The 23,569-nt window shown below is 37.1% G+C and overlaps 1 protein-coding gene across 4 annotated transcripts in view; it reads right to left on the bottom strand.

The window, feature by feature from the left end:
* Positions 1–23,569, bottom strand: part of CEP350 (centrosomal protein 350) — a 153,726-nt gene that overhangs the window by 56,547 nt on the left and 73,610 nt on the right. For all 4 annotated transcript variants that reach the window (XM_027074431.2, XM_027074434.2, XM_027074432.2 and 1 more), the window contains exons 21-26: positions 22,681–22,803; positions 16,756–16,925; positions 9,382–9,578; positions 8,596–8,780; positions 8,037–8,124; positions 861–1,007 (exon numbers count right to left, since the gene is read on the bottom strand). In XM_027074431.2, coding sequence (XP_026930232.2) covers positions 861–1,007; positions 8,037–8,124; positions 8,596–8,780; positions 9,382–9,578; positions 16,756–16,925; positions 22,681–22,803 — 910 coding nt within the window. The remainder of the gene's footprint in view (positions 1–860; positions 1,008–8,036; positions 8,125–8,595; positions 8,781–9,381; positions 9,579–16,755; positions 16,926–22,680; positions 22,804–23,569) is intronic.

Raw genomic sequence — 23,569 nt, 5'->3', positions numbered from 1 at the left:
GCCCTCCTCAATACCCATCACCCACCCTCCCCTCCCTCCCACCCCCCATCAACCCTCAGTTTGTTCTCAGTTTTTAACAGTCTCTTATGCTTTGGCTCTCTCCCACTCTAACTGAACTTACCTTTTGATATAAAGCACATTACTGTGACAGTTGGAGAACTGTCATACTTTCAACTCAGGAAGACAGAGTTCTTTGTACTGTGTTTGAAATTTTCTATAAATTTGGGGTTGTTTCAAAATTTAAGGTGTATTTTAAAAATCAAAGCAGAAAATACGAGACTTTATTTAACTATTTATAAACTATATAACTGTTTATATATACATAAAACATATATATAAATATAAATATATATAAATGTATAAAATATATAACTATTTATACAGCTATAAGTCTGGGTTCTCCAACACTATATCGACATCTCACAGTATCTCAGAATAGATCCACATTTTGCTTTTGTCTGAATACCTCCTTTCACTCCTGTATCATTGTATTAACATAGGATAGCTAACATAAGTAAAATGAGCAAAAATAATCTCTCTCATTAATTCTGAGGAATATATTTGGATTGATAAGCAAAAGCAAGGTACTCTGTTCAAACTGAGTTTATGAATGGAAAACATTTTTCAACTATTATATGAACCATGTGTCCCTTTCAAAACTTGAATACTCCATGGGAAAAAAATTAAAACTGTCATTATATATAAGGGCGCAGACATAGAACTTTATTCCAGTACCTTATGGTATCACAGTGCTAGAAGGAACATGTCCATCATATGAGAAACTGAGGCAGGGTTAGGGATTATTAGCAAGCAACATGAGACAGAAAACAAATTTTTTTTTGTAATTTTATGTAATTTACCAATTTATTCTCCCCTGCTGACTTCAGCTTCTCCTGTAATTTCATGGTGGTCTGTCGGATCCTCTCTATCTCCTCCTGCTGTTTAAGAATTAGTTGTCTTTCCTTTCGAGCTGCCTTATTGGCTTCTTGAAGACGTTTAATTTCCGCCTAAGGTTTAAAGAGTTAGGAGAGGGATTGAGATTTGGAGGACACAAGTCTACAGTAATATTTTAAGAAAGCCCAATCATCACATATATCAAAAATAAAAACATACAGTATTTCAAGATAAAAGTAATAATATTGAAAAAATTTTAAATCGTGAAGGAGGAAAAAAAAGAGTCAGATAACCCCATAACATGCTAAAATAACTTAACATTATCCCTTAATTTTAAATAACTATTACTATAACAGGCTAATAATTTCCTGTCCTCCTTTTAATTTTTTTTAAATATTTATTTGTGGGAGAGAGAGAGAAAGAGAAAGAGAGGAGAGAGAGAGAGAGAGAAAGAGAGAGATGGAGCATGAGCAAAGGAGGGGCAGAGAAAGAGGGAGACCTAGAATCCAAAGCAAGCTCCAGGCTCTCAGCTGTCAGCACACAGCCCAACGCAGGGCTCAAACTCACGAACTGTGAGATCATGACCTGAGCCAAAGTCAGATGCTTAACCGACTGAGCCACCCAGGCACCCTCCTGTCCCCCTTTTAAACGTAAGATACCCTCCACATTTTTCCATACGGTCTTTACACTTGTTTAATAGTTGCATAACAGATAAAGTAGTTAATGGAACCATTATTCTACTGCTAAACTCGGGCCACTTGTAATTTTTTTATCATCCCAAAGAATGCTTTCATGCCATAACCGTTTCATACTATGGATTTAAGGAGAGATTCCAAAAGGTAGGAGAAACAAGTCAGAGAGGATGAATCATATTACGGCCCTCAAAATCATTTAAAGATTGCTTTCAAAAAAGAACTGTCTCTACTTAAATTGCCACCAGAAACATTTAAGACTTCATTGCACCAAACTCTCCAACCAGGGTATTAAGTTTTCTGTTGGCCATTTAAAAAGTGGGCAAAAGGTGATTCACTTCACTGTTAATAATAGTTAAAATTTAAGAGATTGTCATGGTTTTATCATAAATGTGTTTTAATCTGTGTTCCTGTCGCATAATAAAGACAGGAATAATTTGCAACTTATAATTTCTTTTAATCATATTTGATTTTTGGAAACACTGAACATGTAGAAAAGTGCATAAAAATATCTAATTTCTAAAATCTCATATTAATAACTGTTAATATTCTATCATATTTTATCATAGTCTTTATTTTGTGAAGCAATAAAACATTACAGATAAAATCAGTGTATGTCCTCTGCCCTAAGTCCTTACAGGTAATCACTACCATGGTATATATCCTTCCAACACATTCTTTTAAAATTCTTCCACAAATATTTATACTTACCTGAAAAAAACATTACATTGTTTGGTTTATGTTTTTTAATATTTTAGAAATAATACCACATATTCATATTTTCAATCTTGCTTTATTTGCTAGTCATTACTTTTGATAGCTCTCTGTGTTGACTTATACCTAAATGCTGCATAACATTGGAGGCATGTAATATTTCATGTGTCCATTACCTCTATGTTTGGATAAAGTTGTTGTTTACTATTACAACAATGCTACAATGAAGAGGCTTACATTGTCTGTCTCCTTGGGCACATGTACAGATTTCTCTGGAGCTGAAGTTCTTGAACTAAGGTCCATGGACTCTAGAGGGTTCCCAAGGTCCTTTCAGGGGACTCTCAGGGTCAAACTCTGTTCATAATACTAAGACATTACTTGCCCTTGTTTACTCTTGCTCTCTTGTGAACATACGATAACACTATGCATTTTAAAGAAAATAACTATATTTTCCAAAAAGAAAAAAAAATGTGAGAAGAGTAGTATTTAGATTTTTCCAAATCTCTTTAATTGTCTGGCTTGATTTTTTTTTTTTAACATCATGCATTGGTCATTTGGAAAATGTCAGTTCAATCAGTTATGCAGATCTTCCTAATGTTGACGCATTTCATTATACGGTATCAAAAAATCACATTCTTTCTTATCACCACAGATCTCAAAAGTTCTTTAGTATTAGGTGGTGGATAGAATTGTCCAAGATAATGACTTCTTTTTTTTCTTAAATTTTTTTTAATGTTTGTTTATTTTTGAGAGAGAGGCAGAGTGAGTACAGGGAAGGGCAGAGAGACAGGGAGACACAGAATCTGAAGCAGACTCTAGGCTCTGAGCCATCAGCCCAAAGCCCGACGTGGGGCTCAAACTCACAAACTACAAGATCATGACCTGAGCCAAAGTGGGACACTTCACTGACTGAGCCACCCAGTTGCCCCCAAAATAATGACTTCTACTTGAAAGTCTGAATTTTGTCATCGCCAACAAATACTGTCACTGCTGCTTTCTCTAAAGTGACAGGCACACTTTGTTCATTTTTGAGAAAATGATTGTCAAATACCCAAATCTGAATAAACAGATCACCTCTGAATAATTCTTTCAAGGAAAAATGATATTCCATAAAAAAAAAAAAAAAGTAGCTAGTTTAGCTTGCAATTCAAACAACTACACAAACACCTTTCCTTGAGTTAATCACTGTCTTTTGGTATCTAACAAAAGTGCTTACTTTTGGGCTTCCTATTTTTGTCACACAGAGTATGGAAAATGACGAGTACTCAAATGTCAACACTGAGTAAAATTAGCAATTTTTACTACTGAAGACATACTCCAGTGAAACTAGCTTTTTTTTTTTTTTTTTTTTTTTAGCTTCAAGCGTGAGGTGGTGAAAACTATGACGATTACTAGACAGTTTGGTGCCACTGCCCTGATTTGTGCTAAGGCACTAGCAGATTTACACCATTGTTTTTGTACCACTTAGCACAAATGTCGACACATGGAAAGGGTGAATTCATATCCCACTTTTAGGAAAATAGTTTTGACCTCCTTGATCCATGAAAGGGTATCAGGGACCTGAGAGTTCCATAGAGTACCTTTTGAAAAACTGCTATTATAGGTTAGGCCTGGGTTTCTGAACCAATTAATATATAAATTCACCCAATCCAAATCTAGAAGAGTGAAGAAACTGTCTGAAGGCGGTTCTTGGAGGAAAAGATTTGCTCTTCTTTTCAGAATAAGCCATAAGGTTGTACAAGCAAACTGCTCACTTTAAAATGGTTAATGGTATAAGTGAAATACTCTTTAAAATGGTTATTCTAAGCTATGTGAATTTTATCTCAAAAAAAAAAAAAAAGAACATAACATAGGAAAATATGTTCTCTCTTTTTTGGATACAGTTGTACAAAGATATGTGGCCAAATTGGTTATAGCCATCTCACTACCAGTCAAAATAATTCTTACTGATACAACCCTAATATGCTTACTTCAGCAGCACATATACTAAAATTGATACAACTGTAATAAATAACTTAGTACATACGTCTTTCCAAGCTGGTATTTTTATTTCTGTAGGGCAACTTTCCAGGAGTAGACAGTTGGTTCAGAGTATTTTTTGCACATTTACTTAAAAAACATTATGAAGTACTATAAACATGATATGTAGAAAAATTTGTCACTCAAACACCAACCACTGGGATTGAAAAGTTTGCCCATATATGTTTCAAATCTTTCTGTTTCAAAAATATATCATTATAGATAAAACTGAACACCCCAATCCCTTCTCCCATTCCCTCCCCAGGAATTTATCATTTTTATATGTACTTTTGTACATGTAAGAGTCCATACGTACAGGAGTGAGTCCATAAAACATACATTTCTGATTCGTGACTTAAAAAATTTATAAGAATGGTATCATACTGTATGTATTCTTTTGCATCCTGCTTTTGTATAAAAGCCAATATTACGATTTTTGATAAAGATCTACTGCTATCACTATTCAACATGGTAGCCACAGTTACATGTAGCTATTTAAATTAAAGTTAAATAATATTAAAATTTCAGTTTCTCAGTTGCACTAGCCATGTTTTAAATACTTAAAAATTACACGTGGTTAGTAGCTACTGTATCAGACAGCACAGATACAGAACATCAATGTCATTTCAGAAATCTCTATTGAACATTACTGAGATGTAATGCATTCGTTTTCCTGCAGTATTGTACTTTCTGGCAGGAACATGCTTCATTTTATCCATTCTCTTCATGAAAAAATTAAGCTGCTTCCATTTTCCTCTGTACGCATGTGAAAGCATTTCTAGGATTTATACCAAGACACAGAACTGCTGAGTCCTAGATTATATGTGCTATCAATATAACTAGATATAATGAAACCACTCTCAAAACGGTTACACCAGTCACCACTCTCACAGGTACACAGACCTGATGTGTAGAACTGGAGACTTAAGAGGCTTCCAATGCAGTATCTCCTTCAAAGCATTTGCCTTTCTTAAGCAGTATAGACAGAAGACTAAGGAGCCAGAAACCTCTCAACAGCAGTCTCTTATACTGGTAAAATAAGTTTACCTAACTTTCCACTGAAATGCCTAGGGGTTACAACCTAGGGTGAATGAAAAAGCAGAGGCCTAGTAGACTGAGGCCTACTAACTCTGCAACCCAACACTAGCCCAGCTCAGTCCCTGAACGGATTAAAGTGAATAGCTGAGCACTCTAACTGCAGGGCAGAGGGAAAAATAAGCCCTCTCTGTGAGAAGATAGCATCATTTGGAGCCTTTGCAGTTACTTACACATTGTCCAGCATTGAATAAAAATTTACTAGACATGCAAAGAAAAATAATCATATGATAATAGAAAATATAAAGAGAAAACAGTAGCACACACACACACATATGTCCAAAATCTAGTTAGCAGACAAGAAAGTTAAAATGACTATGAACAACGTGTTCAAAAAAATGTGGGAAAACATAGAGAAACTGATGAAAAGGTAAAATCTATTTTAAAAAAAAGAAGAAAATAGATGTTACAGAACTAAGAAAAATCACATGAAGAACTCATCAGCTGATTTAACAGAACACATGACAGGAGAGAAGATATAACTAATGAATTCAAAGACAGATCAATAGAAACTTTCCAAATTGAAACATAGTGTTTTTTTATTTTATTGTTTCTAAAGAGGGTGATATAAAAAAACAGAGTAGAAGAGAGATGTGGTAAATGGTCAAAAGGTCTAACATATTTCTACTTGGAGACTCTGAAGAGAATGAGGGAGAGAGGGGGAGCAGAAGCAACACGTGAAGAGGTAATTTTCAAAAACTGAAATACAACAAACAACAAATTCAAGAAGCTCAGCAAATCATAAACAGTATAAAGAGAAAAGAAACCACACCTAAGCACATCTTAGTAAAACTAATGAAAAAATCTAAGACAAATTTTTAAAAATGTTTAAAGCAGTCTTTAAAAAAACATTAAGACAGGGCGCCTGGGTGGCTCATTTGGCTAAGTGTCTGACTCTTGATCTCAGCTCAGGTCATGATTTCATGGTTCAGGGGATCAAGCCCTGTGTTGGGCTCTGTGCTGACAAAGAGGAGCCTGCTTGGGATTCTCTCTTTCTCTCTCTCTCTCCCTGCCCCTTCCCTCTTTTCTCTCTCTCTCTCAAAATAAATAAATTTTCTCAAAAAAGTAATTAAACTCAAAAAAGTAATTAAAAAAAACCATTAAGACAACTGACCTCTTCATAAAAACAATAGAAACTAGTAGACAATGGACAATATCTTTTAAAGTGCTGACAGAAAATAATTCCATGCCTAGTAAAAATATCTTTCAAAAACGAAGGTGAAACAAGTACATTTTTAAACTAACAAAAACTGAATGTGCTATCAGCAGGCATGCAGTAAAACATTAGATTCATCAAAATCCAAAGACGTGGGCTCCAAAGCACACTATTAAGTAAGTGAAGGAGCGCCTGGGTGGTTTAGTCGGCTGAGCGTCCGACTTCAGCCGAGGTCATGATCTTGCAGTTTGTGAGTCCAAGCCCCACATCAGGCTGGCTGCTACCAGCATAGAGCCCGCTTTGGATCCTGTCATCCCCTCTCTGCCTTTCCCCTGCTTGTGCACTCTGTCTCAAAAATAAACAAACATTTAAAAAAAAAAAAAAGGGAAAACAACCCCACAGAATGAGAGAAAATATTTGTAAATCTAGCTTTTATTCTACTTTATAAACAGAAAGCTACCGTAACCTTGTAAATAGTTATTTCCTTATTTTAACTAAACATTTTAAGTTATTCTGACACCAATTTTTCTGTATTAAAAAGACATAACTTCTTTTTTTAAAAAAATACCAAATTTTTGAAGTTCATATGATCAATGATGTTTCCTGGGTGAACTTTAAAAAAAAAAAACAACTAGTTGAGTAATAATCCAATATATAACTTAAATGATTAATTTCACAGATGATCCAATATGGTGGCTAGTACCTTGCAACAGGTCACTAAGGGAAAAGAACTAGAATCCACTGAATACTTACCAGACACTCTGAAACACATTCTTCACAGATAATAACAGTTAACATTTATTGGCACTTACCACTCCGCCATGGTCTGTTGTTGTAAGTTTTTTATTTGTATTAATTTATTCCTCCCAACAACCCTACAAAGTATGTTACCATTATTATCCTCAGTTTATAAATAAGGAAACTGAGGCACAGAGAAAGTTAGGTAACTTGTCCAAGGTTATGAAACTAATAATTGGTAGATTTGGAATTTTAACCCAGGCAATCGGACTCTGGAGCTTGAATTTTTAACCACTATACCATGCCACCTCTCCAGGATTCAAATCCTAGGTGTTTCTGTATTCACTGGGCCAAAATATTAGTCAATTTGTAATGAGTATGTCTTAAAAGTCTATTTGGGAAAATACAGACCAAAAAATTAATCCAAATAGACTCAACAAATATCTTAATTTTTAAAATATGCATTTCAGAAGACTATTTAACAAATGAAGGTAGGTTTGACTCTACCTTGCATTAAGTTAGCAGTGACACACAATCCTAATTTAAGAGAAACACAGCAGACTACCAAGCAATTTCTGTAATTATAGTAGCATAGGCAAAACGGTGGTACATATCAATTAAATCTCACTTTATTAAAGTAATAATAAGAAAAAGAGATTAGGCAAAATAATAGATCCCACAACATAACTTGCTGTAAATTCTCTTAAACAGTGTTTTTCCTGACATACCTTCTCTTGCTGCAACCTTAAAAGCAAACCACGCTGTTTCTTCCGAAGTGGGGGCATTTTATCATCTTCTCCTTTGTCTCGTAGATGTCTGCAAATATTTCACATTGAGACAAAGAGTAGATTAAATTTCTAATCTAATGTCAAGAATTCTTGACCACTGCAAAGTCTCTAAACTAATTTAACATCTTCAAATGTGGAAAACAACTGCTGTACGCAGCAATGGCCATCCCACCAAGTAAATATTTTACTGCACATATAAATATACAAACACTAGACTGGGTCCTTTAAAGATAAAATTGCTTAAGGAGTTTACAACACAGAAAAGAATTCAGTATAAAATAACAATCAGTCAAGTGATAAAAGAGAAATGCAAAGAAAATGTTATGAGTAGGAGGTCTCAAAAGCAACAGGATTTAGGGACGACTGCCCTATTTCTAGGTTGAGAAACTGGGTTGATCAAATTAAATGAGGAAACAAAAACATCTTTAAAAACAAAGCGCTTTCTTTTAATGAAAGAAGAAATTAGAAAGTGAAAACTATATTCACTGAAACAACTTACTTTTTCTGATGCTCTAACCAGGCTAATTCAGCCTTAGTTTTCTCCTTCAAGGCCTTCTCACGGAGACGCAGGAGTGAAGACTGGTGAGCTGCCCTCATTTCCTCTTCTTTCATATACTGTCGAACCATCTCCATCGTAAACTTAGAAAAACTATCTTGTCCTCCTGAGAATGGCATGCTCAGCTCCTAAAGTGAAGATTTTATTTCAAGTTTATCATCATCTAAGCCTCTGGAACTTAATTAACACTGTTAAAAGAGGCATGCACTTATAAACTATGTACACAGAAAGGCTGCCGACCATGTCAGAGAACATTCTTCAAAAAAGGCACATAAGAGGGAAGAACATTCATCTGCTAATTTATTCAACCAATAAAATTTTAACAAACAACTACTGTAAGTCAGGTACTGTCCCAGGGATATAAAGCAGGGTAAGAATTGTCCCTGTTACCCACAAGGCTAACGATTTAGTAAGAAGAATGATAGAAACATAAATTTTTAAATGGAATGAAGTAAGAGTAAAGCAAGTGAAATGCTAGAGACATAACACTGGCTCAGATCCTCGAAGGCCTTTCTATATCATTCCAAGGAATAATAAGTCCTGTGTTGTACTTCGTAAGGAAAGCAAAGCCAGATTCTATAGCAAAAGTATAATATAAAATTGCTATCTTAGGAAAATCATTCCTGGAGATGACAACTGAATTCAAGTACAAAATGTACCCTCATATCTACGAGAGAACACATCCACAACTCTTTATGAAGTAATCTCCACAGGTAAACTGAAGCATACCTTAGCAGAAGACAGTGTTGTCTTTTCCGGAGAAGTTTCATCATCAGAGTCATCATGATGGCCTCTTTTCTTTTCCATGTTAAATCTGCGATGGCTCTCAGAAGGTAGTAAAGATCGAAATGATTTTTCTTCTATTTCATCTTCTGTCATAGATTCATCAAATTTCAGTGAATATTCTGTTGCAATAGAAGTTGAATCTAAAAGAATTTAGAACAAGTGGATTTTATCATTGTAAGAGGTTTCAGTAAGTATTCAATTTAGTAGCCCTTGCTGCCTCTTTATGGGACGATCTAACATAAATTCATAGAGCTGATCACTAATAATTGTAGACCTGGAATAGTTCACTTACCTTACAAACAAGGAAAAAAGTCTCTAAAGTATCTAAAAACACTAGTACAAGAAATATGGCAAAAGTGTAATATACTTTATATATAAGGAGCTCTTACAAACCAGTTAGGAAACTACTAAGATTCCTACAGAAAAATGAGAAATGGTCATGATCAGATCCTTCAAAAATACAAATGGCCAAACTAAGTAAAGAAACAAAAAACCAAAAAAACAACATTTAATATTGCTAGCAAAGAAATGCAAATTAGAAGTTTTTTAGAACTCATCAATTCCATGCTTAACCTAAAACACAACAGCTCTTCTTAGGTTGGTTCTTGTTTGCCTCTGACATGCACTCCCCTTCCTTTTTGTTTTTGGGCACCATTACTTATTAGTTAGTACTACAAGATGCTCCAGGTTCATTTTGCATTTTCCCTGCCCAGTCCGAGAACCAGTCTCATTTCTCCAAAGAGCTCTACTTTCTTTTATTGGACAATATCTAGAAACCATAATTATGGGCACTGGTTACTCTTGTTACTGCTAGAGTGTCACGGTTTCTTCACCCTGTCAATGAACAGAGCTAGGTAATATATGCATGTATACTAGCCCGTGTACACACATAATCTCTCTCTCTCTCTGTCTCTCTCTCTCTCTCACACACACACACACACACACACAAATTGTTCTTGTATCTATCCACCCATCTAAAGACGGATTCACACTGATGTTACTGAGTTCAGCACCACAGGATTCATTCTAGTCTTCTTTTCTTGTGTTATCTAACATCCTTTTCCAACATGAAGAAACTTGACCCCTACCATCATCCAACGTCCATTTACTTATTCGTTCAATCCTAATACATATGTAAAGAACTGTGAACTTGTACCCCTATGAAAAGCTCATTTACCAATCAGAATATACTTTATATACTGTTCCTTTTATATTTAATAGGCTTACAATTTCTACTCAAAAATTCCATTTTCCAAATTTACTTAGGTCAGCTCCTCTTCCTTCCACTCTCTTCAATGTGGTCATGCTATACATTTCTAATAAAGTTAAGATTCATTAGTCACAGACTGCATACCATCTTAGATCCCCCAACATCCTGGTTGATGTGTGTGTATTTAGTATGCACACACTAAAGTTTGCTCTTTGTGATGTACATACAGCTCTAGGGTTTTGACAAATGCATGGTATCAGTCAATAAATAAAAGAACCATACAGGACATCCCTTATATGACATTTGCTTCACACTAAAAGTTCTCCCATGCAACCTCTTTGTAGTTAACCACTTCCTCTTCTATCTAACACCTGGGAACCATTAATCTGTTTTGCATCCCTAAAGTTTTGCCTATTCCAGAATGTCATATAAATGGAATCATAGGATATGTAGCCTTTTGGGGCTTGCCTCTTTCGCTTCACTTAAAATTCACGATGTTGCCTGTTCCTTTTAATTGCTAAATAGTGTTACACCAGTTTGCTTATTCTCCTCATAAGACATCTTCCAATTGTTAGCAATTATGAAAAATGGTGCTATGAACATTAGTGTATAGGCTCTTGTGAGGACCTAAGTTTTCAATATGCTTGCCTAGGCATATTGATTGCTGGGTCACTATAAGATACTGTGAAAATGTCTTACAAAATAGCCATACCATTTGGCATTCTCACCAGCAATGAATTCAAGTTCCTGTTGCTCTGCATCCTTGCATATTTTGTTGTCAGGTTTTTGGATTTTAACCATTCTAAAAGGCATGTGTACATTCTTGTTGTGATTTTAATTTTCCACTCCCTGATGACACATGATATTGAATACCTTTCCTAAGTCTATTTGCCATTTGTAGAGTTTCTTCCAATGAAGTGTCTGTTCAGATCTTATGCACATTGCTTAATAGGGTTGTTGATTTTCTTGTTGTTGAGTTTTAAGAGTCCTTTATATAAGTCTGGATGTTAAGTCCTTTATCCAATATGTGATTTACAAATATTTCTAACAGTCTGTGGCTTATCTTTTTAATTCTCTTAACAGTGTCTTTCACAGAGCAGTTTTTTAATTTTGATAAAGTATATCAATTTTTTCTCTCATGGATTGTACTTATGGTGTCGTATCTAAGAAATCACTGCCAAATAAAAGGTGACCTGTATTTTCTCCTGTTTTATTCTACACACTGGTCTTCAATAGGGTTTAGTTTCTTTGGATCTTGGTTGTCCTGTGAATTCTAGTTGCCTTAGTCTCTCCACACTCCTAACTCTACTTCTTCAATTCAGAAAGGCTGCTGGGCTTCCTGCTGTGCAGCCGGGAGACTCCCCTCAGGCAGTAAGCCCAGACAATCTCAGTGCTCCTCTCACCTGCTTTCCATCTCTCATGAATTGACAGCATTCACTGCCTGATATTCAATGTCTTAAAAATACTCACTTCACATGTTTTGTCTGATACTTGTTTTAGGAGGGAGGGTAAACCTGGTCCTATTCCTCCATTGTGGCCAGAAGCAGAAGTCCAAGTAATTTAATTTCATATTGTTTAAACAAGTTAAATCTATCAAGAAGTCATGGTTCAAGACATTTCAAATTAGTCACTTGACAATTCTACATTTGCAGGTACTGGCACCATGGCAAACACTTGAGAACAACATTAAACAAGTCACAGATGGTTACATCTACTCCTTCTGAGGCTCATGGACACTTTCAATAAATAAATCGGTCTTTGCCACTATAATCACAAACAACTGTTATTAAGATAAAATTTTGCAGGGGTTAAATTCATCCTATAGGAGGAACTTAACAAATAATTTCTTTATTGTTTTCCTCTATCCTTTATTTCTCTCTTTATGTGGAAGGTGTCATTATGAAGTCTGATCCTAAAATGAATTTCGTTACTCTTTAATTCAGTAATCCATAAAACATTTTCGAAAACATTCTGAAAAACATTCATCGATCAGTATAAAGATATGAGCATGCCTCTTGATATTTAATACTATTATATTAGTCTGCTTGGATTACTATAATAGAACACCACAGACCACTGGCTTAAACAAACAACAGAAATTTATTTCCTCACAGTTCTGGAGGGTGGAATCGAAGATCAAGGTGCCAACTGGCTTGGTTTCTGATAAAACCGTTCTTATTAACTTGCAGGTTGATGCCTTCTGTGTCCTCACAAGGCCTTTTCTCTGTGCATGTGCATGCCTGGGGTCTTCTTCTTACCAGAACCTAAGTGCCCACTCTTCTGACCTCACTTAACTTTAATTACTTCCTGAAAGGCCCTATCTTCAAATAAAGTCACATTGGAAGTTAGAACTTCAACATATGAATTTTGAGAGGATACAGTTCAATCCATAACATCCCATCCTCTGGTTCCCCCAAATTAATTCCTTCTTGCACTCAAAATACACTCACCCATCCTAAGAGCCCTCAGAGTCTTAACCCATTCCAACACCAACTACAAGTCTAAAGTCTCATCTAAATATCATCTAAATCAGGCATCCATGAGACTCAAGGCATGATTCATCCTGAGGTAAAATTCCTTTTTAGTTGTGGACCTTTGATACAAGACCCAGTTATGTGCTTCCAAAATACAATGGTGGGAAAGGCATAAAATAGACAATCCCATTCCAAAAGGGATAAATGAGAGAGAAGGGTGATGGGTCTCAGGCTAGTCCAAGACTCCAGTGGAGCAAATTCCATTAGATCTTAAGGCTCAAGAATGACCCTCTTTGGCCAGATGCTCTGCCCTCAAGCCCACTGGGGTGGCCTTGCCTTCTTACCCCTGTGGGCAGAAGCATCTCCTCGGCCACTGGAAATAGTTTGCTCCTGAGGCTGAGAGCAAGGGCAGCCTGGACAACTGAAACCAAGGAGGTGGCCCCATACTCAAACCAATGAGGAGACAGCCTTGCCATGTGGGTTGTATGGCCTGGGCCTGTGGTGGCAATGGCTGCCCTGCTGATCTCTGAATCACCGTCAGGGTCATTCTTTCCTTGTTTTAAAGGATAAGGCATGGTTACAACCTAGCTCTGCCGTCTCATCCGGTAGAATCCCAGAACTCTGAAAGCCTTCGTATAATTTCATCCCATCTCTGTGCTCTTTAGTCCTAACTGGCAGTCTCTCTACTCGTATAATCCCATCTCTATTCCTGGCTTCTGCTGAGATGGCTGCTTAAATCCAGGGGTAATCTCTTTATGGAGTGATTATCCAGTCACATCCTTGGTGTTCTCTCCAGAACATGCTTTCTCATTTTTCACAATAGGGATAGTCTGAGAATTTTCCAAATCTTCAAGTTCTGGTTCCTTTTTTAACAATTCCTTCAATTTATCTCTCCTCTCACATTTTACTATAAGCAGTAAGGAGAAACCAGGCCATGCCTTCAACACCTTACTTAGAAATTCCCTCCGCTAATGATCCACGTTCATCTCTTCTAACTTTTGCTTTCCACAAAAAGCTAGAACACGGTTCAGCCAAGTTCTTTGCCAGTTTATAACAAGGACTGCTTTTCTGCCAGTTTCCAATACCAAATTCCTAATTTCCATCTTCATCAGACTTCATCAGAATCATTTTTAACATCCATATTCCTGCCAATAGTCTCTGCAAGGCAACGTGGGCTTTTTCTCACATGCACCTCAACACTCTTCTTGCCTCTAATCATTACCCAGTTCTAAAGCCACTTCCACATTTTTGATACTTGTTACAGCAGCACCCCATTTCTGGGTAACAAGAGCTATATTCATTAGCTAGATTGTATTTGTAGTTCTGGGTAACAAGATCTGCATTAATTGTTAACCTGCATTAATCTGCATTAATTATAGACTGCTTATGCATAAATTATATTCATTATAAGATTACCAAAAAAAATTTAAGGGATGAGAAAAATCAAAATTGAAAAATCTTCTTGTACTCTCAAGACTGCCTTGCCCATCCTGCTCTGAAGACGACAGTTCTAGACCATTAATCAAATACACTGCTTGAGAGGCAGTCATTAAAAAAACGATCCTTAAAGGTGTCATCTGTTGCCAAATTCTGTTTTCTTCATTATGTTGTTTACTACCCATGATTTGATAGGGATATACCTCTTGTTTATGATCCAGGAAGACGTAACTAATGAGTTTTAATTTAGTTACTATATCTGACATTATCATTATCTGTAAGAAATTGTATCCTTATTATATTATCTAAAATGTAAAGTTCTAATAATGTATTCTGTTTTTATGATTATATTATATATCGATAATAGGATATAAGAAATTTTTTTTAATATCTATTTTCCATTCACATGCATGCTGTCCTAGATTTACTTTGCCTCCCCTTAGGATTATGACACACATTCGTGTTTGTTTTCTTTTTTTATATGAAATTTATTGTCAAATTGGTTTCCATACAACGCCCAGTGCTCATCTCAACAGGTGCCCTCCTCAATACCCCTCACCCCCCCTCTCCTCCCTCCCACCCCCCATCAACCCTCAGTTTGTTCTCAGTTTGTAACAGTCTCTTATGGTTTGGCTCCCTCCCTGTCTAACTTTTTTTTTTCCTTCCCCTCCCCCATGGTCTTCTGTTAAATTTCTCAGGTTCCACATAGTGAAAACATATGGTATCTGTCTTTCTCTGTATGACTTATTCACTTAGCGTAACACTCTCCAATTCCATCCACATTGCTACAAAAGGCCAGATTTCATTCTTTCTCATTGCCACGAAGTATTCCATTGTGTATATAAACCAAAATTTCTTTATCCATTCATCAGTTGATGGACATTTAGGCTCTTTCCATAATTTGGCTATTGTTGAGAGTGCTGCTATAAACATTGGGGTACAAGTACCCCTAGGCATCAGCACTCCTGTCTGTATCCCTTGGGTAAATTCCACTGCTGTTGTTTAACATAGTGTTGGAAGTTCTAGCATCAGCAATCAGACAACATAAGGAAATCAAAGGCATCAAAATTGGCAAAGATGAAGTCAAACTTTCACTTTTTGCAGATGACATGATATTATACATGGAAAACCCGATAGACTAACCAAAAGTCTACTAGAACTGATCCATGAACTCAGCAAAGTCACAGGATACAAAATCAATGTACAGAAATCAGTTGCATTCTTATACACTAATAATGAAGCAACAGAAATACAAATAAAGAAACTGATCCCATTCACAATTGCACCAAGAAGCATAAAATACCTAGGAATAAACCTAACCAAAGATATAAAAGATCTGTATGCTGAAAACTATAGAAAGCTTATGAAGGAACTTGAAGAAGATATAAAGAAATGGAAAAAAAAATGGAAAAATATTCCATACTCATGGATTGGTAGGATAAATATTGTTAAAATGTCAATACTACCCAAAGCTATCTACACATTCAATGCAATCCCAACCAAAATTGCACCAGCATTCTTCTCAAAGCTAGAGCAAGCAATCCTAAAATTTGTATGGAACCACAAAAGACCCCAAATAGCCAAAGTAATATTGAAGAAGACCAAAGCAGGAGGCATCACAATCCCAGACTTATTCTCTACTACAAAGCTGTAATCATCAAGACAGCATGGTATTGGCACACACAATCGTGTTTAAAATACTGGCAAGCGGGGGGCGCCTGGGTGGCTCAGTCGGCTAAGCATCCTACTTCGGCTCAGGTCATAATCTCACAGTTCGTGAATTTGAGGCCTGTGTCAGGCTCGGTGCTGACAGCTCAGAGCCTGGCGCCTGCTTTGGATTCTGTGTTTCCCTCTTGCACTCTGTCTTTCTCTCTCTCTTTCAAAAATAAACAAACATATAAAATAAAATAAAATAAAATAAAATAAAATAAAATAAAATAAAATAAAATAAAATAAAATAAATAAAATAAAATAAAATAAAATACTGGCAAGGGTAACTGACATAACATGTAACCTTGAAATCGTTTCACCTGGATACATTTAATATCAGATTCACACACACACACATACACACACACACACACACACGCTATCATGTTCTAAGCATATCAACTAGCTCAGCCACAAACATCTCCAAGGGCTCTGGAAGCTTCCCCAAACAAATAACTACACACACACACGTGCAAGGAATGTTACCTTTCTCATCAGGAAGAGAGGGTGCGCTGTCACTTCGTAGAGAATCATCTGCAGCGGTCTGAACCTGTTCATCAATAGAACTCTCCATCTTTTCACCATGAAGCTTCCTCTCATTTTCCTTAGAAGATAGAACTGAGGGACTTTCTTGACGGCTGCTACCACTGCTACTTCTGTTTATAGATATTATGGAAACAAGCCAAAAAAAAGGGGAGGGGGTGAGAAAGTAAGGTTAATTACTTCAAAGTAAACTTATTTGACTAAGGGAGTGTGTCTTATGATCAAGATATGAAATGATGAAAGATGTAACACAAAACATAAAATGCTAAATAGAGAAAAGTCCGAGAAGAAACTGTTTTAGGAAAGATGAGTAGGGGAGAGGAAGGTTTGACTGTTAAATAGTCATGGGAGGCAACCACAATTCTCAGGCTATCACTTTTCTTCCCCCTTCATTTTAAAATCAAGCTACTGGGAAAAGGGGCTTCTGCTTGGCTATTTCAACTTTTCCACAACATCACAATCATCATCTGCTTCAATCCCAACTACTCTACTAGAACTGTTCTTGTAACCTCTACCTAAACTTCAATTGCCAAATCTAATAGATAATTCTTCTGCAACAGTATATGGTGTTGATCACTACCTCCTTCTTTATAACCTCCACTTGCAAAAGCAAATGTAGTAAAATGTTAACATCGGTGCAATGTGGATAAAAGATATTAACTCTGTATCATTCTTGCAACATTTCTGTAAGCTCAAAATTATATCAAAACTAAATGTCAAATAAAAGACTCTCCTTTGTTACACTCTCTGATTCTACTCTCACCAGCTTCTCTTCCTCTCTTCCGAACAAGTTTTTCTGCTTCTTTCACTTCCTTTTAAATTTTCCTGGCTTTCCTTAAAATGATGGTGACTCCCAGTGTTTTGTTTTTGGTCCCTTTCTGTTTTATGCTACATACTCTCTTTGGCAATCTTATGTATCTCTATAATCTTCTTTTAACTTGTTTTATTTTTTATTTAATTACATCCAAATTAGTAAGCATATAGTGCAACAATGATTTCAGGAGTAGATGCCTTAGCCCCCCTTACCCATTTAGCCCATCCCCCCTCCCACACCCCCTCCAGTAACCCTCTGTTTGTTCTCCATATTTATGAGTCTCTTCTGTTTTGTCCCCCTCCCTGTTTTTATATTATTTTTGTTTCCCTTCCCTTATGTTCATCTGTTTTGTCTCTTAAAGTCCTCAAATCAGTGAAGTCATATGATTTTTGTTTTTCTCTAATTTCACTTAGCATAATACCCTCCAGTTCCATCCACGTAGTTGCAAATGGCAAGATTCCATTCTTTTGGATTGCTGAGTAATACTCCATTGTATACATATACCACATCTTCTTTATCCGTTCATCCATCAGTGGACATTTGGGCTCTTTCCATACTTTGGCTATTGTTGATAGTGCTGCTATAAACATTGGGTGCATGTGTCCCTTCAAAACAGCACACCTGTATCCCTTGGATAAATGCCTAGTAGTGCAATTGCTCGGTTGTAGGGTAGTTCTATTTTTAGTTTTTTGAGGAACCTCCATACTGTTTTCCAGAGTGGCTGCACCAGCTTGCATTCCCACTAACAATGTAAAAGAGATCCTCTTTCCCCGCATCCTCACCAACATCTGTTGTTGCCTGAGTTGTTAATGTTAGCCATTCTGACAGGTGCAGGGTGGTATCTCATTATGGTTTTGATTTGTATTTCCCTGATGATGAGCAATGTGGAGCATTTTTTCATGTGTCAGTTGGCCATCTGGATGTCTTCTTTAGAGAAGTGTCTATTCATGTCTTTTGCCCATTTCTTCACTGGATTATTTTTTTTTCGGTGTTGAGTTTGAGAAGTTCTTTATAGATTTTGGATACTAAGCCTTTATCTGATATGTCACTTGCAAATATCTTCTCCCATTCTGTCAGTTGCCTTTTAGTTTTGCTGATTGTTTCCTTCACTGTGCAGAAGCTTTTTATTTTGATGAGGTCCCAATAGTTCAATTTTGCTTTTGTTTCCCTTGCCTCCAGAGACGTGTTGAGTAAGAAGCTGCTGTGGCCAAAATCAAAAAGGTTTTTACCTGCTTTCTCCTCGAGGATTTTGATGGCTTCCTGTCTTACATTTAGGTTTTTCATCCATTTTGAGTTTATTTTTGTGTATGGTGTAAGAAAGTGGTCCAGGTGCATTCTTCTGCATGTCACTGTCCAGATTTCCCAGCACCACTTGCTGAAGAGACTGTCTTGATTCCATTGGATATTCTTTCTTGCTTTGTCAAAGATTAGTTGGCCATACGTTTGTGGGTCCATTTCTGGGTGCTCTATTCTGTTCCATTGATCTAAGTATCTGTTCTTGTGCCAGTACCATACTGTCTTGATGATTACAGCTTTGTAATACAGCTTGAAGTCTGGGATTGTGATGCCTCCTGCTTTGGTTTTCTTTTTCAAGATTGCTTTGGCTATTAGGGAACTTTTCTGGTTCCATACAAATTTTAGGATTATTTGTTCTAGCTCTGTGAAGAATGCTGGTGTTATTTTGATAGGGATTATGCATCTCTATAATTTTAACTATGGTCATTTAGATTGAGCCTCAAATCTGTATCAGCTAGCTTTGTCCTTCCCCTGACTTTAAGCCTTAAATTTCCAAATGCTCAGCAAACTTGTTTTCGAAGTCAGTGTTTTCCTTTCTCCCCCTTTGCTTTCCTAAGTTTATTCATTCATTTAAATATACATGGAGAGACATAGCCAATCACAAGCCGTGTTTTGAGAGCCTCTGCATGAGTTCTCTCCTCTTCTGAAATGCCCTTCCTTCCCTGTCTGCCTAATAAACTGCTAATTTAAGACTCAGTTCAAGTATCATTTCTGCAAAGTGCTTGTGGATACCTTCTCCCACTCCCAAGGAAGATTTGGTCACCTCTGTATCTGTATTTGTACTGGGTTTTTTTGTGTAGGTTTCTAAAATAGTATTTATCAGAATATTGTGCAATTATATGTCCAGTTTAATAATGTTTTTGAAATTATAAATCCTATAATATAGCTATAAGGTAAAAGATACAATGCAGGAGCCAGCAAGTGCTTTAAAGTCAGAAGGATATGGGATTAACCTCAGTTATTCCATTCAGCAGTATGTACCAGTAATCACTCACTGAATAAACACGCAGTAGATTGCCTGCCTTCTGTGTGCTAAGTTCTAGGGATAGCAGTCCTCATTCGGATGGCTATAATAAAAAAGACGGGCGCGTGGGTGGCTCAGTTGGTGAAGTGTCTGATTTTGGCTCAGGTCATGATCTCATGGTTAGTGGGTTCGAGCCCCAAGTCAGGCTCTGTGCTAACAGCTCGGAGCTCAGAGCTCAGAGCTCAAAGCCTGCTTTGGATTCTGTGTCTCCATCTCTCTGCCCCTCCCCCACTCACGCTCTATCTCTCTCTGTCTCTCAAAAATGAATAAACATTAAAATTTTTTTTTAAAAATATGTGTTTATATATACAATGGAATACTACTTGGCAATGAGAAAGAATGAAATCCTGCCATTTACAGCAACGTGGATGGAACTGGAGGGTATTATGCTAAATGAAATAAGTCAGTCAGAGAAAAACAGATATCATATGTTTTCACTCTATGTGGAACTTGAGAAACTTAACAGAAGACCATGAGGGAAAGGAAGGGGAAAAAATTAGTTACGAACAGAGAGGGAGGGAGGCAAACCATAAGAGACCCTTAAATACAGAGAACAAACAGAGGGTTAATGGGGAGGGGAGATGGGGGGAGAGGGGAAAATGAGTCATGGGCATTGAGGAGGGCACTTGTTGGGATGAGCACCAAGTGTTGTATTTAAGTAATGAATCACAGGAATCTACCCCCAAAACCAAGAGCACACTGTATGTTAGCCAACTTGACAATAAATTTTATTTTAAAAAAAAGAAGCAGGAGGAGGAGGAGGAGGAGGAGGAGGGGAAGTGATTGCTAATGGATACAGGGCTTCTTCTGGGGGTGAAGAAAATGAAGGCCTCAAAGAACTTCTAGTCTAGTCCGTAACTGACAAATAAAGGAATGGGATATAGAAGGCAGTAGAGGCTGTAACAGTTACATTTGGAGTGCTATGGGAGAACACATAGAAGGCATTATCTAGAGCAGACTGATTCTTGGAGGGGCAGTAAAAGTAAACTGAATGAAATAGAGGAGAGAAGGTCTAGAAAACAGGTACATCATATGTAATGGTACAAAAGACAAAGAGAGCATGGTTCTTGTAGAGAATTAGAATAGAGTAGTTACAATTAGTGGAATATGAAAAAGGGGAAAATGCCAAGAGACAGGGGGCATGGACCAAAGCCGCAATAATAAAGGAACTTTCATGCTCTACTAAGTGGCTCTAAAGAAATACCAAAGGTTTCAAACAGGTGAATAGCAAATTGACTGCAGGGGCACCTGAATGGCTCAGCTGGTTAAGCCTCAGACTTCAGCTCAGGTCATAATCTTTCAGTTCATGAGTTTGACCCCCGCATCAGGCACTATGCTGACAGCACAGAGCCTGGAGCCTGCTTCAGATTCTGTGTCTCCCTCTCTCTCTGCTCCTCTCCTGCTCACGCTCTGTCTCTGTCTCTCTCTCTCAAAAATGAATAAACTTGAGAAAAAAAAAAAGCAAATTGACTGCAAATTTTAGAAAAATCACCTAGGTACCATGTGGTTGTGCAGAGACTGGGGAAAGGTAAGAGAACAGGGAAACCTATTAGGAATCCCCTGTAGTAACCCAGTGGACAGTGGACAGCCTAAATGAACAAAGTATCAGTGAAGCTTAAATGAAAATCATACAGCTCCAGAGATATAGCAGATACTTAATACCCAACAATAATGCTTTTTAGTCTCATGACTTTATTTTTTGGTATTATTTATTTCTGAGAGACAGAGAGCACAAGCAGGGGAGGGTCAGAGAGAGAGGGATACACAGAATCTGAAGCAGGCTCCAGGCTCTGAGCTGTCAGCACAGAGCCCGACGCGGGGCTAGAACCCACAATCTGTGAGAACATGACCTGAGCGGAAGTAGGACGCTTAACCAACTGAGCTACCCACGCACCCCTCATGACTTAATTTTTTTAATTGAGGTTTTACTTTGACAATGTGGGTATCCTACCTGGAGGAATGCTAGAAAAGTGGCTTTGAAAATCTTCTAACCCAAGGACAGAATTGAAAACTACAGATATTAATACCACGTAAGAACCAACAACTAAGTATATGATCTTCTTTTATGATGATAAAAATTAGGGGCGCCTGGGTGGCGCAGTCGGTTAAGCGTCCGACTTCAGCCAGGTCACGATCTCGCGGTCCCTGAGTTCGAGCCCCACGTCAGGCTCTGGGCTGATGGCTCAGAGCCTGGAGCCTGTTTCCGGCTCTATGTCTCCCTCTCTCTCTGCCCCTCCCCTGTTCATGCTCTGTCTCTCTCTGTCCCAAAAATAAATGTTGAAAAAAAAAATTTAAAAAAAAAAATTAGTAGATGCAGTAATGTCAAGAAATATGGATGTTAGCAATGGACAATAAATATAGACCTTGGAGTCAGATAAACCAAGGTTCAATTCCTTGGTGTGCCACTATCTATGTGACCTTGGGTGAGTTTCTAACAGCTCCATGAGCCTCTGTTCCCTACTATAAAATGAGGGCAGTATCTGTTTTGGAAGGTGGTTAAAATTAAACGTAGGAAAAACAAACTTACATAGTGCTTGTACAATGCAGGCTCCCAAGGAATGGTAGTTACATTACTACAAGGAGCAACTATTTTATAAATCAGCTAATCAAATGGGGAAGTCCGAACTTTGAAGGGGAAAAAACTATTTCATATAAAGAAGTGAGATTAAAAGTAAAAAAGAAAAAGCAATGTCTAAGCCATTTATCAGATTTTACTAAATCATACTGTTTTTACCTTCGATCATGATTCTTATATCTTGATGACTCAGAATAACTATCATATGAAGGGGAATATTTCTGATGCTTTGAGTCAAGGGTCCCTTCTTTACTCTGGGAGAGTGAAACAGATGGACTTTTCCTACAAAAACAAAAAAACCTGATTAAATATTTAAAGCCTCTAATAAGAGAAGGGCTTTAAAAACCATTTAACAGCAATACGAGATAAAATCTTGAATAAACAGAAATTCTGAAACAGCTATTACAAAGTACCTGAGAAAGGCATTCACGCATAGAAAATAGTATCTTCTGCTTTATGACAAATAAACACAAATCACCCCAGGTATCAATAAATATAAATAGCCTTAAAATTGATGAATCAGAGACGGTCAAAATGTGATGTGAAAAAAAAAAAAAACACACACACGCATGATCACATCACCCAGGCTGCCTAAAAATTCTCAAATGACTTTTCATTGTTCGTAGAATAAACTCCAAAATCCTCTGGGTCTGCAATGCCCTACCATACTCCGGTCCCTGCACTATCTCCTACCATTCTCCCCTTTGCTCTCTGCCTCCAGTCACATTAGTCTTCCCTCATTTTCTCTTCCTACCTTTGCGTGTACTGACCTGCCTATTCTTTCTCCTTTACATCTCTCACTCCTTTTCACCCACTAGAGCTCCCCATAACTTTACTTCCTCAGGAAAATCTTCTCTGATGTCCCTGCATCCCCAAGCTATTCAAATTCCTTTGTCACATATCTCAGGGACATATGTTCTTTTCTCTTGTAACACTTAACCTGTTTGTAAGTGTAACTTCACTTAAGTGAATATTTGATTACAATATCTATCTCCCCCCCCAAACTGTATGTCTGTAACTATATTCCCTGTGCGCACAACAGTGCCTG

Source organism: Acinonyx jubatus, chromosome E4, assembly GCF_027475565.1.
Source record: "Acinonyx jubatus isolate Ajub_Pintada_27869175 chromosome E4, VMU_Ajub_asm_v1.0, whole genome shotgun sequence".
Taxonomy (NCBI): domain Eukaryota; kingdom Metazoa; phylum Chordata; class Mammalia; order Carnivora; family Felidae; genus Acinonyx; species Acinonyx jubatus.
This window is presented reverse-complemented; position numbering and strand designations above follow the sequence as displayed.